Source organism: Theropithecus gelada, chromosome 2 (assembly GCF_003255815.1).
Source record: "Theropithecus gelada isolate Dixy chromosome 2, Tgel_1.0, whole genome shotgun sequence".
NCBI lineage: Eukaryota > Metazoa > Chordata > Mammalia > Primates > Cercopithecidae > Theropithecus > Theropithecus gelada.
The window spans coordinates 158,427,006-158,445,638 of NC_037669.1; the positions used below are offsets into that span (position 1 = coordinate 158,427,006).

The 18,633-nt window shown below is 40.8% G+C and overlaps 1 protein-coding gene and 1 pseudogene across 3 annotated transcripts in view; one reads left to right on the forward strand and one right to left on the reverse strand.

Moving 5' to 3' along the window:
* Positions 1-6,362: 6,362 nt before the first annotated feature.
* LOC112619876 lies at positions 6,363-6,461 on the reverse strand (annotated as a pseudogene).
* Positions 6,462-9,507: 3,046 nt separating this feature from the next.
* Positions 9,508-18,633, forward strand: part of TOPBP1 (DNA topoisomerase II binding protein 1) — a 65,441-nt gene continuing 56,315 nt past the window's right edge. The window contains exons 1-7 of one of the 3 annotated variants that reach the window (XM_025376293.1): positions 9,508-9,657; positions 10,335-10,420; positions 12,298-12,432; positions 13,479-13,622; positions 14,561-14,742; positions 15,928-16,124; positions 18,135-18,314. In XM_025376293.1, the coding sequence (XP_025232078.1) occupies positions 10,337-10,420; positions 12,298-12,432; positions 13,479-13,622; positions 14,561-14,742; positions 15,928-16,124; positions 18,135-18,314 (922 nt within the window). In that variant the 5' untranslated portion in view covers positions 9,508-9,657; positions 10,335-10,336. Of the gene's footprint in view, positions 9,658-10,329; positions 10,421-12,297; positions 12,433-13,478; positions 13,623-14,560; positions 14,743-15,927; positions 16,125-18,134; positions 18,315-18,633 lie in introns of all 3 variants that reach the window. The other 2 variants (XM_025376294.1, XM_025376292.1) reach the window with 2 other exon arrangements.

Here is an 18,633-nt window from a genome sequence, read left to right on the forward strand (position 1 = left end):
TTTTTTTTTTTTTTTTTTTTTGACAGAGTGTCGCTCTATTGCCCAGGCTGGAGTGAAGTGGCATGATTGCGGCTCACTGCAACCTCCGCCTCCTGGGTTCAAGTGATTCTCCTGCCTCAGCCTCCTGAGTAGCTGGGATTACAGGCATGAGACACAGCACCTGGCTAACTGTTTTGTCTTTTTTTTTAGTGGAGATGGAGTTTCACCATGTTGTTCAGGCTGGTCTCTAACTCCTGGCCTCAAGTGATCTGCCTGCCTTGGCCTCCCAAAGTGCTGGGATTGCAGGTGTGAGCCACTGTGCTTGGCTTCTCTTGCTTTTTTTTTTTTTTTTTTTAAGGTAGTTAAGGTCATTGATTTTTCAGCCTCTCTTCTCTACTATATGTGATGAAGGCTATGAATTTCCCTATAAGCATTCCTTTTCTTGATATATTATAACTTCATGGTTTTTCAGTTCAAAATATATTCTAATTTTATTGTGATTTCTTATTCAACTCATGGTTTATTTAGAAATGTATTGCCTGATTATCCAGGTGGGCCAATATCATCATAAGGGTTCTTTAAATGTAGAAACAGAGCCTCCAGAAAGGAACTCAGCCCTGCTGACATCTTGATTTAAGCCCAGTGAGACCCATTTCCGACTTCCAACCTCCAAAACTGTAAGATATTAAGTTTTTTTTACAATAGTAACAGGAAACTCATATACTTGATATATTTATTGGAGCCTCTTCCAGGTGTAGCATTATCTTTTTATCTCCCATTCCATGGAACTTCAAATTGTGCCAAGTATCTTAAGGAGAAAACTGGCCCTTTGTCAAGCTTAGTTCTCTGCTCCTCCCTTCTCACTGGGATCTTGCCTCCACTTCTGTTTTCCCAGCTCTGAAACTGCCATCAGCTCAGCTGGTTTCTCTGTAAGCCAGCAGTGATCCTCTGCTCAGGCAAAGCCAGATTCCCTCTGACTTTGTGCCAAGTGGTTCATCTTCAACTGTCCTGGCTCTCCCTTCACTTATTCAAACATTTGAAAGGAAATAGGGTCTATGAGGGCAGAGATCACTTTTTTCTTGTCCAACATTCTAATACAAGGTTGGAAAATAGTGTCTGCTATAATATTGGGCTCAAAAAATCACAGATCAATAAATGCACACGAATGTCTCAAAAGTGGGTTGAGCAATCTCCTCTGCAGACCTATGGAGAAAAACCAAATAAAGTCCAGAGGTGATCATTCCTTCTAAGGTTAATTATCCACCTAAAACTAACACAGCCTAAATCCAATAGCAGCCACTGTGCCCCCGACCCTAGATTAGATCAAACTCTGAAAACTTCATGTGTACTGAGACAAAGTCATATTGCAAAGATAGGACATCCAAAGTGCTAAAGTCATTTCTGTGCTTTGGTGCAGGCTCTCACAAATAGCAAAGCAGAAGGTATGATGCTTGTATGGTGGAAAACAGTCTAAAAACTTCATGGCAAAGATGACCTTTGGAAAACTTGGGATGTATAGATTTATTATTAATTGTGTACCAGGCAGGGTGCTAAGTGCTTCCCAAATGTTAATTTATAGTAACCCCACAAGGTTATTGGCATCCCCTTTTTGTACAGAGAGAAAGTGAAGCACAGAGAGGTTAACCAGTGACTTGCCCAAGGTCAGGTAGCTAGTAGGTGTCCAAGCTGGCATTCAAACTAGGCAGTCTGCTTCCATAGTCCATGCTCTTTCTCATGTGGCCTCTGGCATTTGTCTCTGGAGCAATTTCACACCTTCCCCTTTCCAAGGGATCTTGAAGTAATAACGGCATGGGGGCAACGTGTTTGTTTAAACTGTTTCCAAGTTCAGAATTGGTTGGATTGGCACTAACTGCTATAATAGCAAAGTTCCAAAATCTTAATGGTTTAACACAATAGGAGTTGACTTCTTAGTAACATAAAGCCCATCTGGCAGCAATCATGGTGATTTGTTAGGGTGGGAGTGGGGAGTTCACTTTCATAGCTCCATTCAGTCATTCAGGGATCCAGGCTGAGAGAGGTTCTGCCATTTTCAACACGTGCTTCCAAGACTGCTCCATGTGTTAACATTCAAATGACAGAATAAGGAAGAGCTTGGAAGGTAGTGCAAGAAATTTTCCTGGATCAAGCCCGGATGTGACAAACATCACTTCTACCTATATTCTATTGGCCATAACTCAGTCCCATGACCCCACCAATTGTAAAGAGGATGGGAACTGTAGTCCCTGGCTGGGAAACTACTTCTTAGCAACAGCAAAACACTATGAAAGGGGAGCACATGTCTGGGGTCTTTTGTCTTAGTTTGAGCAGCCCCAGAAAATGGACTTTTAGACAAGACTTCTCAGATGTTTTATTTGACAAGAAACACAGGCAAGAAAGTAGAGATGTGGCTGGGCACGGTGGCTCATGCCTGCAATCCCAGCACTTTGGGAGGCCTAGATGGGTGGATCACCTGAGGTCAGGAGTTTGAGACCAGCCTGGCCAATACAGTGAAACCCCGTCTCTACTAAAAATACAAACAATTAGTCAGGTGTGGTGGCAGGTGCCTGTAATCCCAGCTACTCGGGAGGTCGAGGCAAGAGAATTGCTTGAACCTGGGAGGCAGAGGTTGCAGTGAACTGAGATCGCGTCACTGTACTCCACCCTGGATAACAAAGCAAAACTCCGTCTCAGTTTGGGGGCGGGGGAGGGGGGAGAGAAGAAAATAAAATACAGATGCAAGACAGGGAGAAAGGCATCCAAAGAATGTGTTAACAAGTCAATTGCCACTGTGCCACTTGTGGACCCTGGGCCTTAATTCCCCTGAGGAAACCATGAGAGTCCGAGTAGATATCCCATCCATGAGACATGCAAACAAGGGTTTTTGTGCATCAACTCCTGTCAGCCATCATTTGAGGGTTTTTTTTTCCTGTGGGTCATAAATCCTTTAGCCCTCTGGCCTACTGTGCAGGTGGCAGAGCAGATTCCTGGTGCCAGAGAATGCCTTCATGCAATGAACACAGATGCTGGCAGCTGGAAGTTTCCTAATGTGCATTAATGCTAAGGGTGAGGGGGTATGGGTGAGACACTAAGGGTTTCTACATGATCTCTGCCAGAATCAACCAGTAACATACGACTCAAAAGACAATGTTTTTGTCCTTCCCTGCCCAAGCACACATCTGCTACACAGTGGGGAACGGGGAGGCACAAACAAAATAACAACAATAAAACTCCTTTTCAGAAAAGGGAGCAGTGGAGACCCATAGCCATCATTAGTCAGTATCAATTTTGAAATTGGGCAGGCACTAGGAGGCTCTCTATTGGGGGTTCTGTTTAGAACAGATTCTGTTCTGTTACAGGAGCTCCTTTGCTCATTGCTCTTCAAGATCCCTGGTGCTTCCTTCTGGGAGGATCTTCATTTTCTATTACCCTCTCTATCCATATCTCAGTATTGAGGAGTTTGTGCTCCTTGGGGCTGTATGACTTTTCACCTACTTGTGCTACGAAAATTTGAGGATTAAATCAAAGTCTGAATACTCCAGGTTTCTGGCTGGGTTCAGAAAGCAATTACCTCAAAATGTTCGTAATCTTCAGATCTATTTGGTTCCAGTCAGTTTCACATGGTAGCTGTCAACCTCACACATACAAAACAAGGTCAAGGGTAGGGCCTGATTCCACCCGTGAATATACTTGAGACAATTTTAGATTTAGATGGTTTATTACTTCCATAGATAGCAACAGAGAAGAATAAGTGAAAGATGTCATCTCCCTGGGTCTGATGATGGCAATGTGAGTTGTAGGATACTCTATTACCAAGGAGCCAAATCTAGATGGTAGCTAGTGCTTTTATATTCTGCAGTCCTATCATGAGGGGAGTGGGGCAGAAAGCCCCACATCTCATCAAAACCTGGGAGGTGATGAGAAACTATGTCATGACGGCCTCTTAGGAGAGACAGAAAGGCGAGTGAGAGATGCCTTTCTAGTAGCTCCTTAGACACCTCCTTTAAGGATGACAAGGTGTTCTGCCAGGGCTCAGAGAAGTTGCAATTCAAGCCTTTGCCTCTATTGATAAGTATAAGCTTATCAACAGGGGAAGCCATGGCAGAGTTGTTCTTCTACATAAGTAGTCCCCTCCCCAGTTCTTTCCTAGACAAAATTTTCACACCTGATCGCTATCTTTGGCCCCATACCTCTCTCTCAGTTGATGGTGCCTACCTAGCTTGGGTGAGAGGACCATATTCTTTAAGTAGATCTTTTCCACAGAGCCGGGTTGTAATGGGCATTTGTTGCTCAAAACCTTTCTTAGGTTTATCTCTTGTTTTTAGGACACAGATGAAGTCAGCTTTTCCAACTTTGCAAAATCTCACATACTTGAATTTTTTTTTTTCTTTTTTTTTTTGAGTCAGGGTCTTGCTCTGTCACTCAGGCTAGAGTGCAATAGTGAGATCATAGCTCACTGTAACCTCAAACTCCTGGGCTCAAGCAATCCTCCCACCTCAGCCTCCCAGTACCTAGGACTACAGGGGTGTGTCCCCCACACTTAGTTAATTAAAAAAACAAAACAAAACACTTTTTTGGAGAGACAAGGTCTGGCTGTGTCACCCAGGCTGGTCTTGAATTCTCGGCCTCGAGCAATTCTCCTGCCTCAGCCTTCCAAAGTGCTAGGATTAAAGGTGTGAGTCACTGCACCTGCCCGGATTTTTAAATTATCTTTATTTTTGTTTGCAAACAGGCCAATTCCCTGAGCTTGTCTTTTGCTTACCTAATTAAATGCAGCCAGTAGCAACCAACATAGAATAGAATGTGCTGCTGATCTTCCATTTTACCTCCTCTTCACTAGAGCTCAGCAGACTTAGTAGGCCTATGTTCTATCTTCCAGGTTACTGAAGACCATAGTTTAAACAAATGTTTTGCTAATCAGACTATTTCTGTAGTGATAAATATCATTTACTAATTTCACTTTTAAATTGTACATTCAAGGCCAGGCGTGGTGGCTCGTGCCTGTAATCCCAACACTTTGGGAGGTCGAGGCGGGCGAATCACAAGGTCAGGAGTTCAAGATCAGCCTGGCCAATATGGTGAAACCCCATCTCTACTAAAAATACAAAAATTAGCCGGGCATGGTGGCACGTGCCTATAGTCCCAGCCACTTGGGAGGCTGGGGCAGAAGAATCACTTGAACCCAGGAGGCAGAGGTTACAGTGAGCTGAGATCATGCCGCTGCACTCCAGCCTGGGTGACAGAGTTAGACTCCAGTTCAAAACAAAAATAAAAACAAATCATACATTCATTTATTTATATATATTCATTTACGGCATTAGAAACAAATGTAAAACTCTATCACTCAAAAAACCTAGTTTTAGTTTGGCTTTAATTTTGAGAAATATTATCTATGTAGTAAAATATAATAAGAAATATTCATATTCCCACCACCCACATTGTAAAAGTAACTATTTAGTCATATTTGTTTCCTGTGATTTCTTTCCCATTCTTCTTTTTTGAGATGGAGTTTCGCTCTTTTTGCCCCAGCTGGAGTGCAATGGTGCGATCTCGGCTCACCGCAACCTTCGCCTCCTGAGTTCAAGTGATTTTCCTATCTCATCCTCCCAAGTACAGGTGCCTACCACCATGCCTGGCTAATTTTTTGTATTTTTGGTAGAGACAGGTTTCTTCATGTTGGTCAGGCTGGTCTCGAACCCCCAACCTCAGATGATCTGCCCACCTCAGCCTCCCAAAGTGCTGGGATTACAGGCATAAGCTACCGCTCCTGGCCTCCTTTCCCATTCTATAAACAGATAAAGTTGCCTGTAATCTCATCCCAAGCAGGCTCTAGGTGACAGAAGTGCCAGAGAAAGAGGAAACTGACCCTAAATGCCAGGAAAGTGAGGGGAAAGTTAATTCCCAACCCCAACTACAGTTTTTTCTTTTCTTTTCTTTTCTTTTTTAAGGGAGGAAGGGGGCAGGGTCTCACTCTGCTACCCAGGCTAGAATGCAGTGGCATGATCATGGCTCACCACAGCCTCAACTTCCTAGGCTCAGGTGATCCTCCCACCTCAGCCTCCCGAGTAGCTGAGACTACAGATGCCCGCCACCACATTCAGCTCATTTTTGTATTTTTTGTAGAGATGAGGTTTTACCATGTTGCCAGATTGGTCTCAAAGTCTTGGGCTCAAGCAATCTGCCCACCTTGGCCTTCCAAAGTACTAGGATTACAGATGTGAGCCACAGCACCCGGTCCCCAGCTTCTTTTAAAAAAATTTTTGTAAATATTAGAGATGGGGGTCTTGCTAGGTTGCTTTGGCTGGTCTTAAACTAGCAGCCTCAGGTGATCTTCCAGCCTGGGCCTCCTAAAGTACTAGAATTACAGGCATGAAACACCATGACCGGCAAATATGGAATGCTTCACAAATTTGTATGTCATCCTTGTACATGGGCAATGTTAATCTCCGTATCATTTCTTTTTTTTTTTTTTTTTTCAGTAAATATGCTGCCAAAGCAAACACCAAAACCTCAGCTTCCAAGGTCATATCACAACCTTTCCCTGTTTTCACCAAAGTCTTCAGGGACCACAAACCCATATACAGTTAGTTCTCTGTATCTGTGGGTTCCACATCTGAGGAGGTCAACCAATCGGGAATCGAAAATATTCAGAAAAAAAAAAAATACAATTTTTGTGTAAAATTTGCCATAGTGGAAAAAGAAAAACAATAAAAAATAAAATTTTAAAAAACAGTATAACAACTGTTTACATAGTATTTACATAGCATCAGGTATTATAAGCAACCTAGTGATTATTTAAAGTACATGGGAGTGGCCAGGCACAGTGGCTCACACCTGTAATCCCAGCACTTTGGGAGTCTGAGTCAGGTGGATCACGAGGTCAGGAGTTCAAGACTAGCCTGGCCAACATGGTGAAACCCATCTCTACTAAAAACACAAAAATTAGCTGGGTGCGGTGGCAGACACCTGTAATCACAGTTACTCAGGAGAGTGAGGCAGGAGAATCGCTTGAACCTCAGGGGTGAAGATCGCAGTGAGCCGAGATCGTGCCACTGCACTCCAGCCTGGGCAACAGAGTGAGACTCTCTCAGAAAAAAAAAAAAAGTACATGGGAGTATGTGCATATATATATGGTACTCGAGCATCTTCAGATTTTGTTATCGGCAGGGGGCCTTGGAATCAATCCTCCGTGCATACTGAGAAATGACTAACCATTTTCACCCTTTCCTGAAGGACTGCTGTTCAAGCAAACTTAAATGTGTATCAAAATCACCTGAAGGGCACAGATTGTTAGCCCTACCCCAAGTGTTCCTGACTTAATAGGTCTGAAGTTGAGCCCAAGAATTTTCATTCCCCCAAAATTCCCAGGAGACGCTGATGCTGCTGGCCCAGAGACTACACATCAGAACCATTGCTCTATCCATTTTCCAGGAGTAGGTACTAGAGATAGATCCTCTCCACTTGTCTCGAGACACACGATGGGAGAACTTGCCCCTAGTGGTGAACTCTTACTCTAAAGACAGGTCACTCCTCTGCTATCAAGTTCCGGCTGGCTAAAAGCTAAAGGGTGCATTTTCTCCATCTTCATGAGCAGCATCTATGAATCTCCTTCTTGTGTGAGGTCTCTACTTGGGCCAGAAAGGCCAGGAATGGGCTCCCTCCCTGGTGTGGACCTTCACACATAGATGGGCAGACAGCACGTACCCAGGAGCAGTGTGGTGTGTCAGGAAAGGCACGGGCAAGTGACACAGTCCCTGAACTTCACTTTCCCCATCTCCATAACATGAGACAATGATACCCATCTATTATAGGGTTGCTGAAAAAAGTAAACGGGAATAGTGTGAGGAGTCCCATGTTAACTGTAAAGTGCCCTTTACAGTTAACAGAAATATTAATTATTATTACAGATTCAGGTCAGATTTGCACCTTAACAATTAATGTGGTTTATTTTTTTTTTCCACCTCTAGTGATTTTTGTTTTTTGTTTTTAAGGCTTTCTTCACCCTTCCCCCAGCAATAGGTCTTTACCTTTGAGCCCCAGTGTTAATTGATTCTGACTGATTTTTTATAAAAAATAAATAAATAAATAAATAATGAATGATAGAAATTTATTAAAGCATAGTAAGACAGATTTTATTCAGGACCATCAGGATACGTATAGCAACCATGGCAATGGGATGCCGAATTAGGAGAAAGAGAGGGGGCTCAACTTTAAATACAGCATGGGCAAGTGGGAATTTATAGCCAAGGAACAAAAGTTTGGGGTCACTGGATACAATATTACTAAGAAGGAACTTCAGGAGTAAAGGGGTTTCTTGCTGAAAATAGGTGAAGGTGATCAGACATCACCTAAGGATGGTAGAGGATGAGGAACCTGATCAGATATTGAGCGTGGAGGGTTCTAACTGGATTTTCCAAGGAAATACACAGATAAACCTATGAGAATGTTGAGGAGTCTGACTAAAGTTTGGCCAAGCAAAGAATCCTTGTCACCTTCCATCGTTGTATTCAAACACTTAAGACTCAAGCTGCTCACTACTATCTTTAGGCTCTAAAGAGAAAAGAAAAACAAAAACGATCAAGGGACATGGCATTATACTTTTACATTAGTAAATCCAAAGTCATTTTCTCAATCTCAGCAGTCAAGAATAAAATGATCCGCATTAGTATAGTGGCTAGAAGATTTTATAAAATAAGAAAAAAAATATTTTTAAAGAATAAAATGAAAAGAAGCAACAACTAATCAGTTTACCACTAGTTACCACTGAGCTAAGGTTTTGCAGGCCCATTTTACCCCCTCTCCCTTTGCTCTCTGCCATTTGAACCTTAGGTTCAGTCCTAGAATCTCCCCAGTACGAGGCAGATGCAGAGAAAGAGAACGGAGATGTCCACTGAAGGGGAGGAGGAGGGGAGACCATTGACGATCTTGGCAAAGACATTAGCTGTGTAGTAGGTCATCCTTTCTTCCCTTGCCATCTTGTGGCTGTGTTAGGCAGTGATTCTATTCCTGCTGTGTTGGAGGGAAACCACCCAGTCCGTAGTCAGAAGACCTGGATGCAGTTATTAATTCTACCACTTACTAGCCCTGTGCCCTTGAACCCATCATTTAACTTCCTCCGTTTTTACATCTGCAAAATGGAACTACCACTATTTGCCTCAAGGAATTGTTTTGGATAATACGTTTTTCCGTGCATACCTGGTATAAGGCAGGTATAAAGTAAGTACATCTATTGAGGACATCCTTTCTTTCCGTGGCTTTTTTAACAGTAAAGGAGTATTCCTGGCTTGTGGTCCTACCTCTTGAACCGACGGCGCTGGGCCTACTCGCCGCGGAGAGTAGGCCTGCCCAGCAAAGCCCTAACCCAAGGGATCCGGCCCAAGCTTTCCCTGAATCCCTACCACCCACGGACCGCTCACCTCCACTTTTGACATTTCCGCTCTCCTGCCGCAGCTGCGGATGGCGTCACTTCCACCGGAAAAGGCGAGCGCAGCCGCGCGGTTGGCGCGAAAGTCGGTTTCCGTTCTGGGCAATTTCCGGGTTCTCCATCGTTTGCTTTGGGGTAGGGGCGGCGCCGAGTCGGGGGAGGGGGCTGTGCGCCGGGCTGGCGCCCGACCCCAGCCACCGCCCTGCGGGCAGCGCGTCCCCCGACTCGCCGCCCGGAGACCCCGAGGCCCCAACGAGGTAAGTAAGGCGCGGAGTGGGGACTCAGCTCCTCCCCGGCCCCAACTGGGGTTCGCGATGCCTTCTATGGCCTTCAGGACCCTCTTTTCCTGTCCTAGTAACTGGCCCTGGGACTGGCGGGTGGGCCTTTGACACCTAAAGGACGTGGCTTCCGTGATCCCAGAGCCAGGCCTTTTTCTGGAGCTGGGAACTGGAGCATCTGGCCTTATGCAGAGGCAAAGACCCTGCTAACTGGCTTCCATGTTTATATTTAAAATCTGTTTACTGAGGGGTGAACGAACCTCGCAGGCCGTGGGTATCCGCAGGGACAGATGCACTCTGTGTATCCATAAAACAAGTGCAATTGAATGTCCATTGGCTTAGAGGGCTTAGAGCCTTCATAGCAGGGCCCTCCTCAGTGTATTCAATTCGGGTTAATTTTGCTCTCTGATTTGCAAGGATTGGTGTTGGCATCTTTTTCTTTGGCTTTGCCAAAGAAAACGGAGGAAGTTAAATGATGGGTTCAAGGGCACATTCCAGGGTTTCTTACAAATGCCTTTGACGAATTCACCGGCAGAGCCAGAATGTCTGTCTTTAGGCATTCTTGTCTGCATGGAAAAATAGGTGGGTTAAACATGGAACTTTATACCTAATGTGGTTTTGTTCTTGTTAATGGTTCCTTTATTTTGACAGTTCAGAAATGTCCAGAAATGACAAAGAACCGTTTTTTGTGAAGTTTTTAAAGTCTTCAGACAATTCCAAATGTTTTTTTAAAGCTCTCGAGGTAAGAGTTGAAAACGTCTTAATACCGTGAATTCATTTTCTTGTTTTTAAGTGTTTTTGATTTGTTGGGCTTTATGTCTTAGAAGTAGATATTTCACTTTCATAATAATTTAATAGTCTACGTTAATACAGATATATCATTATTACATATTTTTTAATTGATCTAAGTACATTATTATGTATTTCGGGGGGCTGGAAGTCTATTATCACATTGCTGTTTAATGTGACTGACCTGCAGTTTTTGGAAATTAAGTTGCTTTCATTTGCCTCCTAACCAGAGTGGTCCTTTGTGTGCTGTAAAAATTTGAGTCAGTCGTATACTGGTCATACTTGAAAATTTTTTGGTTAATTGTTAAAAATTATGTTTTATTATGTACAGTGTGATAATTGGATGATAGTAGAGGTGATGTAGAGCCTTGCTTCTCACAGATCTCAGCAGTATCAGCATGGCCTGGAAGTTTGTTCAAAATGCAGAATCTTGGCCTCCAATCCAGACTCACCACTTAGAATCTGCATTTTTAACAAGATCGTCAGTGTGCATTAAAGTTTGAGAAGCATTTGTAGCAGATTTTTAAAAATTTCATTCATTCAGCAAGTATTTATTGAAGTGTTCATGATTTGATAGGCACTTCTCTAGTACTTGGGATTTATCAGTGATCAGAACAGGCAAAGATTTCTGTTCTCTCAGAGCTTACATTCTAACAGGAGGACATAGACACTAATCAGACATGATAAATTGGGAAGAGAGAAAAGCAAAACAGGTTAAGGGGTTCCAGAGGATGTTTCTTGGGGGTGGGAAGAAAAGGGGGTTATAATTTTAAATAGGGTGCCATCAGGGTAGGCTTTATGGAGGAAAAGATATTTGAGTAAACGTGAAGGAGGTGAGATGCTTTGCAGATATTTGGAGAAGAATGTTTCAGGCAGAGAATGTTATACAGCCCCTGGGAAAGTGTCTGTAGTCTTTATCCAAGTTTAGTGTTCTGTTGTGTAGTAAGTGAGGGATGGGGGAAGAGTGTTAAGGAATGTGTCAGAGAATAATGGTAAAGAGGTCATGTAGGGCCTTGTGGGCCATTTTTCTCTCAGTGGAGAGCCATTGGAGGGTTTCAATCAGAAGAGTAAACATGATCTGACTTACAGTTTTAAAGGGATTACTGTATTTAACATAAGGACCTCAAAATTGGTTCAGAACATTTTTGAGTGCTTACTGGGTGTCAGGATATAGTAGCAAACATAACGAAACTTCCAGGGGAGAGAGACAAAACTATATATATATGTATTTTTAAATAAAATAGACTAAAAGGGTAGAGGAAGGGTATTTGAGAAAGCATGGTTAGGATAGGCATCTCTGGGGAGGTGACATTTAAGCAGACCTGATTGAAGTGGGGGATTAAGTCAGGTGAAAACTTGGAAAAAGAGTATTCCCTGCCGCAAGATCAAGAGCAGAGCGTCTAAATGAGGTTATGGTTGGCTTGTTCCAGGGCAGGCAAGAAAGTGGGAGTGGCTGGAATAGAGTAAGCAAGGGAGACGAGAAGTAGGAGGTAAAGGTGGGAAGATAGGCAGGAACCAGACTGTGTTGTCTTGAAGGCTATAGTAAGAAATGTGGATTTTATTCTGGGTGCGGTGTGAAGACATTAGGTTTTGAGCAGACAGTGACATGATCTGACTTGTATTTTTAAAAAGATTATTAACTGCTGTGTAGAGAACAGATTTAGGGCAAGGGAGGGAAAAAGACCATTTGGGAGCCTTCTGCAGAGGTCTAAGTGAGACATGATGGTGATTTTCAATAGGGAAAAGGCTGCATTTGAGATGGAATTTGAATAGGACCTAAATACAAGGGGAGTCATTTCAGGTACATTCTTATTTTATTTTTTCTTTCAGTCCATAAAAGAATTCCAATCAGAAGAATATCTTCAGATTATTACAAAAGAAGAGGCATTGAAGATAAAGGAGAATGATAGATCACTTTATATCTGTGACCCTTTTAGTGGCATTGTCTTTGATCACCTCAAAAAGGTTTGCTGACTTCTAGTGTGTTCCTTTGGTAGTCTGTTTTTTGGTTTATCTTTGCTTCAGTTGACATACATTCTTTGCCGATTATGAAGTATTATGCAACTTATGAGTACATTGGCATTCTTTTGGTTTGGCAAGACCAGGATTGAAAGGCTAATTATGTTACAGTAGGCTTTTTTTTTTTTTTTTTTTTTTTTTTTTTTTTTGAGACAGCGTCTTGTTCTGTTGCCCAGGCTTTAGTGCAGTGACACGATCTCAGCCCACTGCAACTTCTGCTTCCTTGGTTCAAGTGATTCTTGTGCCTTAGCCTCCTGAATAGCTGGGATTACAGATGTATACCACCACACCTGACTAGTTTTTGTATTTTTAGTAGAGACGGGGTTTCTCGATGTTGGTCAGGCTGGTCTTGAACTCCTGGGCTCAAGTGATCCTCCCACCTCAGCCTCCCAAAGTATTGGGCTTATAGGTGTAAGCAGTAAGGCAGTTTTGAGTGAAAGGGGCTCTTGAAGTTTCTTTTCTTTTTCTGATATAGGGTCTTACTCTGTCGCCCAGGCTGGAGTGCAGTGACGTGATCTCAGCTCACTGCAACCTCTGCCTCCTGGGTTCAAGCAATTGTCCTGCCTCAGCCTCCCTAGAGGCTGGGATTGCAGGTGCCCACCACTGCACCCGGCTAATTTTTGTATTTTTAGTAGAGACAGAGTTTCACCGTGTTGGCCAGGCTGGTCTGGATCTCCTGACCTCAGGTGATCCACCCCCCTTGGCCTTCTCTGAAGCGCTGGGATTACAGGCGTGAGCCACTGTGCCTGGCCTGAAGTTTATTTCTTTTGATAGTTTGCATTGTTTGATTTGCTTTTGTGTGTGAGTGTTTAATGTATAGTATATCTGAGAAATTATATAGTCGTCTTTATTTTTTTCTTATAACAATTTGCTGATTTTTCCACAGTGATCATCAACTTTGGTAAAGAATTGGTGAATGTTACAAAATGTAATTTGGTAAGACTGGTGGTCTTTTCCTTCTTAACTCATGTAAACTTTTCTCTCTTTCGTAGCTTGGCTGCAGAATTGTTGGTCCACAAGTAGTCATATTTTGTATGCACCACCAGCGATGTGTCCCAAGAGCCGAACATCCAGTTTATAATATGGTGATGTCTGATGTGACCGTATCTTGTACAAGTCTGGAAAAAGAAAAAAGGGTAGATATTGACCTCATCATGATTGAACAATTTATGTATCTCTTATTCTAAATTTTTCACTGCATAGAAGATAAAAGACCTTCCATTTATTGTTCGTGACTTTTAACAAAGTTCACTATACAACCACGGTGTGCATATATGTATACATATACTTTTTTAAGTAAATTGAATATAGAATTTCTTTTGTTGAAAACTGGCTACTTTAAATTTTTTGTTTTAATTTAAAAGGACACTCATTTTTAAATCACTTACATTTTTTTCAGCTATAGGTAGACAGCCTTTTAAAAAAAGGATTCTAAATTGTTTGAATTGGGGAGGCGGAGGTTGCAGTGAGCCAACATCACGCCACTGCACTCCAGCCTGGGCGACAGAGCAAGACTTCATCTCGGAAACAAAAAACAAAAATCATTCTGAGAGAGAGCTATAGAAATACATATATATATATATATATATATTTGGGACAAGGTCTTACTGTCACCCACGCTGGAGTGCAGTGGCACAATAACAACTCACTACAACCTTGATTTCCTGGGCTCAAGTAATCTTCATGCCTCAGCCTCCTGAGTAGCTGGGACTACAGGCATGCACCACCAAGCCTGGCTAAAACATGTATTTATATATTATATAGATACAATTTATGTTGTTAAAAATACACATGTATATTAAAATATATAGAAGCAAAGATTTATACATGCTCTGTATAATAGTTTAATACATTCATGGAGTTGAAAGGGATAAATATAGGAAAATAATCTTTTTAAAATATAATTCATATTTATCTCCCAAAAAATAATTTGGTTAATTGTTTAACTTTATAATGTTATGTAACACTTATGTGTTCAAACTGTCAAAAGTAAAATGTATTTATGAGATCGTGTATAAAAATGGAAGCAATATTGTTTGCTTCAGTATTAATGTGTTCTCTTTTGGGGCTACAGGAAGAAGTTCATAAATATGTACAAATGATGGGCGGACGAGTATACAGAGACCTTAACGTATCAGTAACTCACCTTATTGCGGGAGAAGTTGGTAGCAAAAAATACTTAGTTGCTGCAAACCTGAAGAAACCTATTTTGCTTCCCTCTTGGATAAAAACACTTTGGGAGAAGTCACAAGAGAAGTAAGAAAGACATTTTTATATTTTCTAGATTTGAAAAAATGATGCATTCAGTCATTTTTGGCATGTGATATACTCTTTGGATTTATCATTCAGGGAAAAAAATAGTGTCATTACTGTTTTCTCCAGCAAAAACAGAAGAACAGGATCTACAAGCTCTTATTACCAAGACATAAGTTGACAGGCATAGAATGGGCTAAGGGTTTATCATTAGCTACAGAGTGATAAATGCTTTGGCGATAAAGTTCTCAGCTGTAAATGTTTCTGAAATATTGAGAAAACGAGTTTGGCAATTCTGTAGCTTTCATGTTGCATTATCCTTCAACTCCATTCCCGTGTGTTAAGATAGAGAATAAATTAGTCATTTTGGCAGTTGCATTCCTTCCAAAAAATGGCATATGTAAGGTTGAATATAAACATATGTAAGTCATCAGCTGAGATGTGATCATTTAATAAATGTTAACTGAGCCCATTTTACATATCTGACCCGAGCTAGGCTTTAGTTATATTTAGTAAGCAAAACAGATAGTCACTTCCCTCATGGAGCTTAGAGCTTATTTCAAGGGGCGCACTTTAGTTCCCCTGCAACTAGATAAACAACCACAAGACCAAATACCACAGAATTCTATTGGCATATGAATTATATCGGCATTTTTCTGGGCTTGTTTTCAACACCATCCGGCATATCCTAAGTATGTCTCCATGTCAGCAACTCTCATTCCCAATGTGATTACTTCATCAGCACATCTGCCTTGCATGGCAACAGAATAATGATATTTTTGTTGGTATTTTGCCAGAAATCATTGCTTTTACTTATATAGAATAATGGGAAGATTAAAAAGTTCGTTTTTCTAATAGGCAACCAAATTACCTTTGGGTTTTTAAGTAGAGATTCAGACTTACAATTTTGGAAAATATACCACTGTGACCAGCAAGGGCTAGAGTTAAGGAAATGTATATTTTTCCCTTAAAATGGTTTTGAGAGACTGTATCTGAAACAATTACTTTGTGTTAGAGACATGTTATTGAACTCGGTGAGCAATTAGCGTAATTCTGTTTGGTGGTTCTCCTTTGTAAAAAAATGATTTTAAATCCTAAAAAATGAGGAAAGCAATAGTGGTATTTGTGTTTTTCATTATTCTTCTGGTAAATTTAATATTTTCTTTTTTAATCATTTCATTCCCACAGAAAAATAACTAGATACACTGATATAAATATGGAAGATTTCAAGTGTCCTATTTTTCTTGGTTGCATAATCTGTGTGACTGGCTTATGTGGCTTAGACAGGAAGGAAGTTCAGCAACTCACGGTTAAGCATGGAGGTCAATACATGGGACAATTGAAAATGAATGAATGTACACACCTCATTGTGCAAGAACCAAAAGGTAAAACTGTGTTTCACAAAGGGACAAATGAAACATTTTCTCTAGTATTTAGTATTTTATTTGTATTTATTTATTTACTTTGAGATAGAGTCTTGCTCTGTTGCCCAGGCTGGAGGGCAGTGGCACAATCTCAGCTCACTGCAACCTCTGCCTCCCGGGATCAAGTGATTCTCCCAACTCAGCCTCCCGAGTAGCTGGGATTACAGTCACCTGCCATCACGCCTGGATAATTTTTTATTTTTAATAGAGACGGGCCTTCACCATGTTGGCCAGACTGGCCTCTAACTGACCTCAAGCGATCTGCCCACCTCGACCTCCTAAAGTGCTGGGATTCCAGGCATGAGCCACCATGCCCAGCCACTAGTATTTCATATTTTAACATCTTTACAGAACAGCTTTTACTTCTGACATGTCATTAATCTAGTTTGATACTGTTTTCTCTAACATCTTGCAAAGGTAGTTTGGGTCACAATCTATAAACCGATTATATGACTTTCTTTCATATTTATTCAGGTCATTGAGTAAGTATAAAAAAACCAAAAACTTTTAGTGATGTTTTATTTAAGCTTACTTTTGTATCTTTTGATTTTTTAAAAATGTTCCTCACACAATTACCAAATAATGACAAGAAGTTTGGGTAAATAACAGGAAAACTAATAAATATAGCTAATTGGCATTTCTTTCTAATGACTAATTTAAAAAGGCTTAACTTAGTTTTAGTTTGACTGAATGAACTACAAGTTTTAACTGGAAGACACACCTTGCGGAACATGAGGCAGTAAAAAACGAAAAAGACATTACCAACAAGAAAAATTCTTTAAAATTGCTGTTAGGTTTGGTGTTCCATAACATTATTCTGGATGATTTTTTATCAGCACTCTTAAAATATACACAAATTGATAAAAGATGAGTTTTGTTAATGTTTTTATTATTGCCTTTTATATGTGTACCGTGTTTTACTAAGCTACCTAGATTGAGAAGAAATTAAGATTAAATGGTAATTGTCCTTAAGTCAGAACTTTGGGTATGGCCAATTGTGATAGGATCACTGTGAGTAGAGTTGATACTGCTGTTGTTTTTCTGAATCTGAAGACTGTCCATTGTTGATTCTCTCAAGAATGCCAAAAAACATTTCATGTGACATATTGACCTCAATTCCTCTGTGATACTGCTTCAAAAACATTGTGTTAAAGATTTTTAAGGTAATAAAAAGATACATATTTTTAACGTAATTTATCTATTGGCTTATCTATCCTGGACTTTAAGTAGAAGCCTGTTGACATTGGAATAGTCTGTTCAAAGTTAGAATTTATTATATTGCACACATTTACAATTTTCACATTGTACAAGCTGGTTTAAAGAAAGTAAATGATGGAGCCTATATGCAAACCCAACTCCAGTGTTAATTCTGTTACCCCACAGTTGCTCCTGTCTTCCTGCAGTTTGTGTAAAAGATAAACCCTCTCACATGGCATGTGTATTTATACAACACATAGAAAATATAATTAGGCAGTAAGCTAAAATACTACTTTGTAATAAACTATGTAGCATACTGTTTAAGAGTAAGTACTGGTAACTTTAATTTTGTTGATAGGTTTTTAAAATAACCTGTTACAGCCAGGTGTAGTTGCTCACGCCTGTAATCCCAGCACTTTAGGAGGCCAAGGCGGGCAGATCACCTGAGGTCAGGAGTTTGAGACCTGGCCAACATGGTGAAACCCCGTCTCTACTAAAAATACAAAAAAATTAACCAGACATGGTGACACGTGTCTGTAATCTTAGCTACTCAGGAGGCTAAGGCAGGAGAATCGCTTGAACCCAGGAGGGAGGTGGAGGTTGCAGTGAGCCAAGATCTCACCACTGCACTCCAGCCTGGGCAACACAGTGAGACCCCATCTCAAAAAAAAAAAATTAACCTGTTATAATTTGAATATATCTGCAAAGATAGATTTTAATGGTTTTCATTTCTTGGTTTCTCCTGTTTTCTCTATTTCTTTCTTAACGCTACAGGTCAGAAGTATGAGTGTGCCAAGAGATGGAATGTACACTGTGTGACCACGCAGTGGTTTTTTGACAGTATCGAGAAAGGTTTTTGTCAGGATGAATCCATGTACAAGACAGAACCTAGGCCAGAAGCAAAGACTATGCCCAATTCTTCAACTCCTACTGGCCACATCAACACAATTGATAGTGAGTCTCACTGAGATTAAATATTCTGGAGACAGTCATATTTCTGTGTAATAATCAGTATGTTAATAGAATCACTGAGATAGGGAATTTCTTTTTCTTGTTTGCTGTGCTTCTAGGCATAATTGTATAATAGTCAAATTGTGTAAAAAGTTAGTACTGAACTGTTCATAACTTTTTTTTAGAATGAATGAATGCTTTCTTTTATACCCTGATGTAATGCAAAAGATGATCAAAGAAATTAAGAACAATGGTAGATGGAGGCTTAAGATACAAGTATTAATCTTTTAAACATTACTGACATGCATATATTAATCTTTCC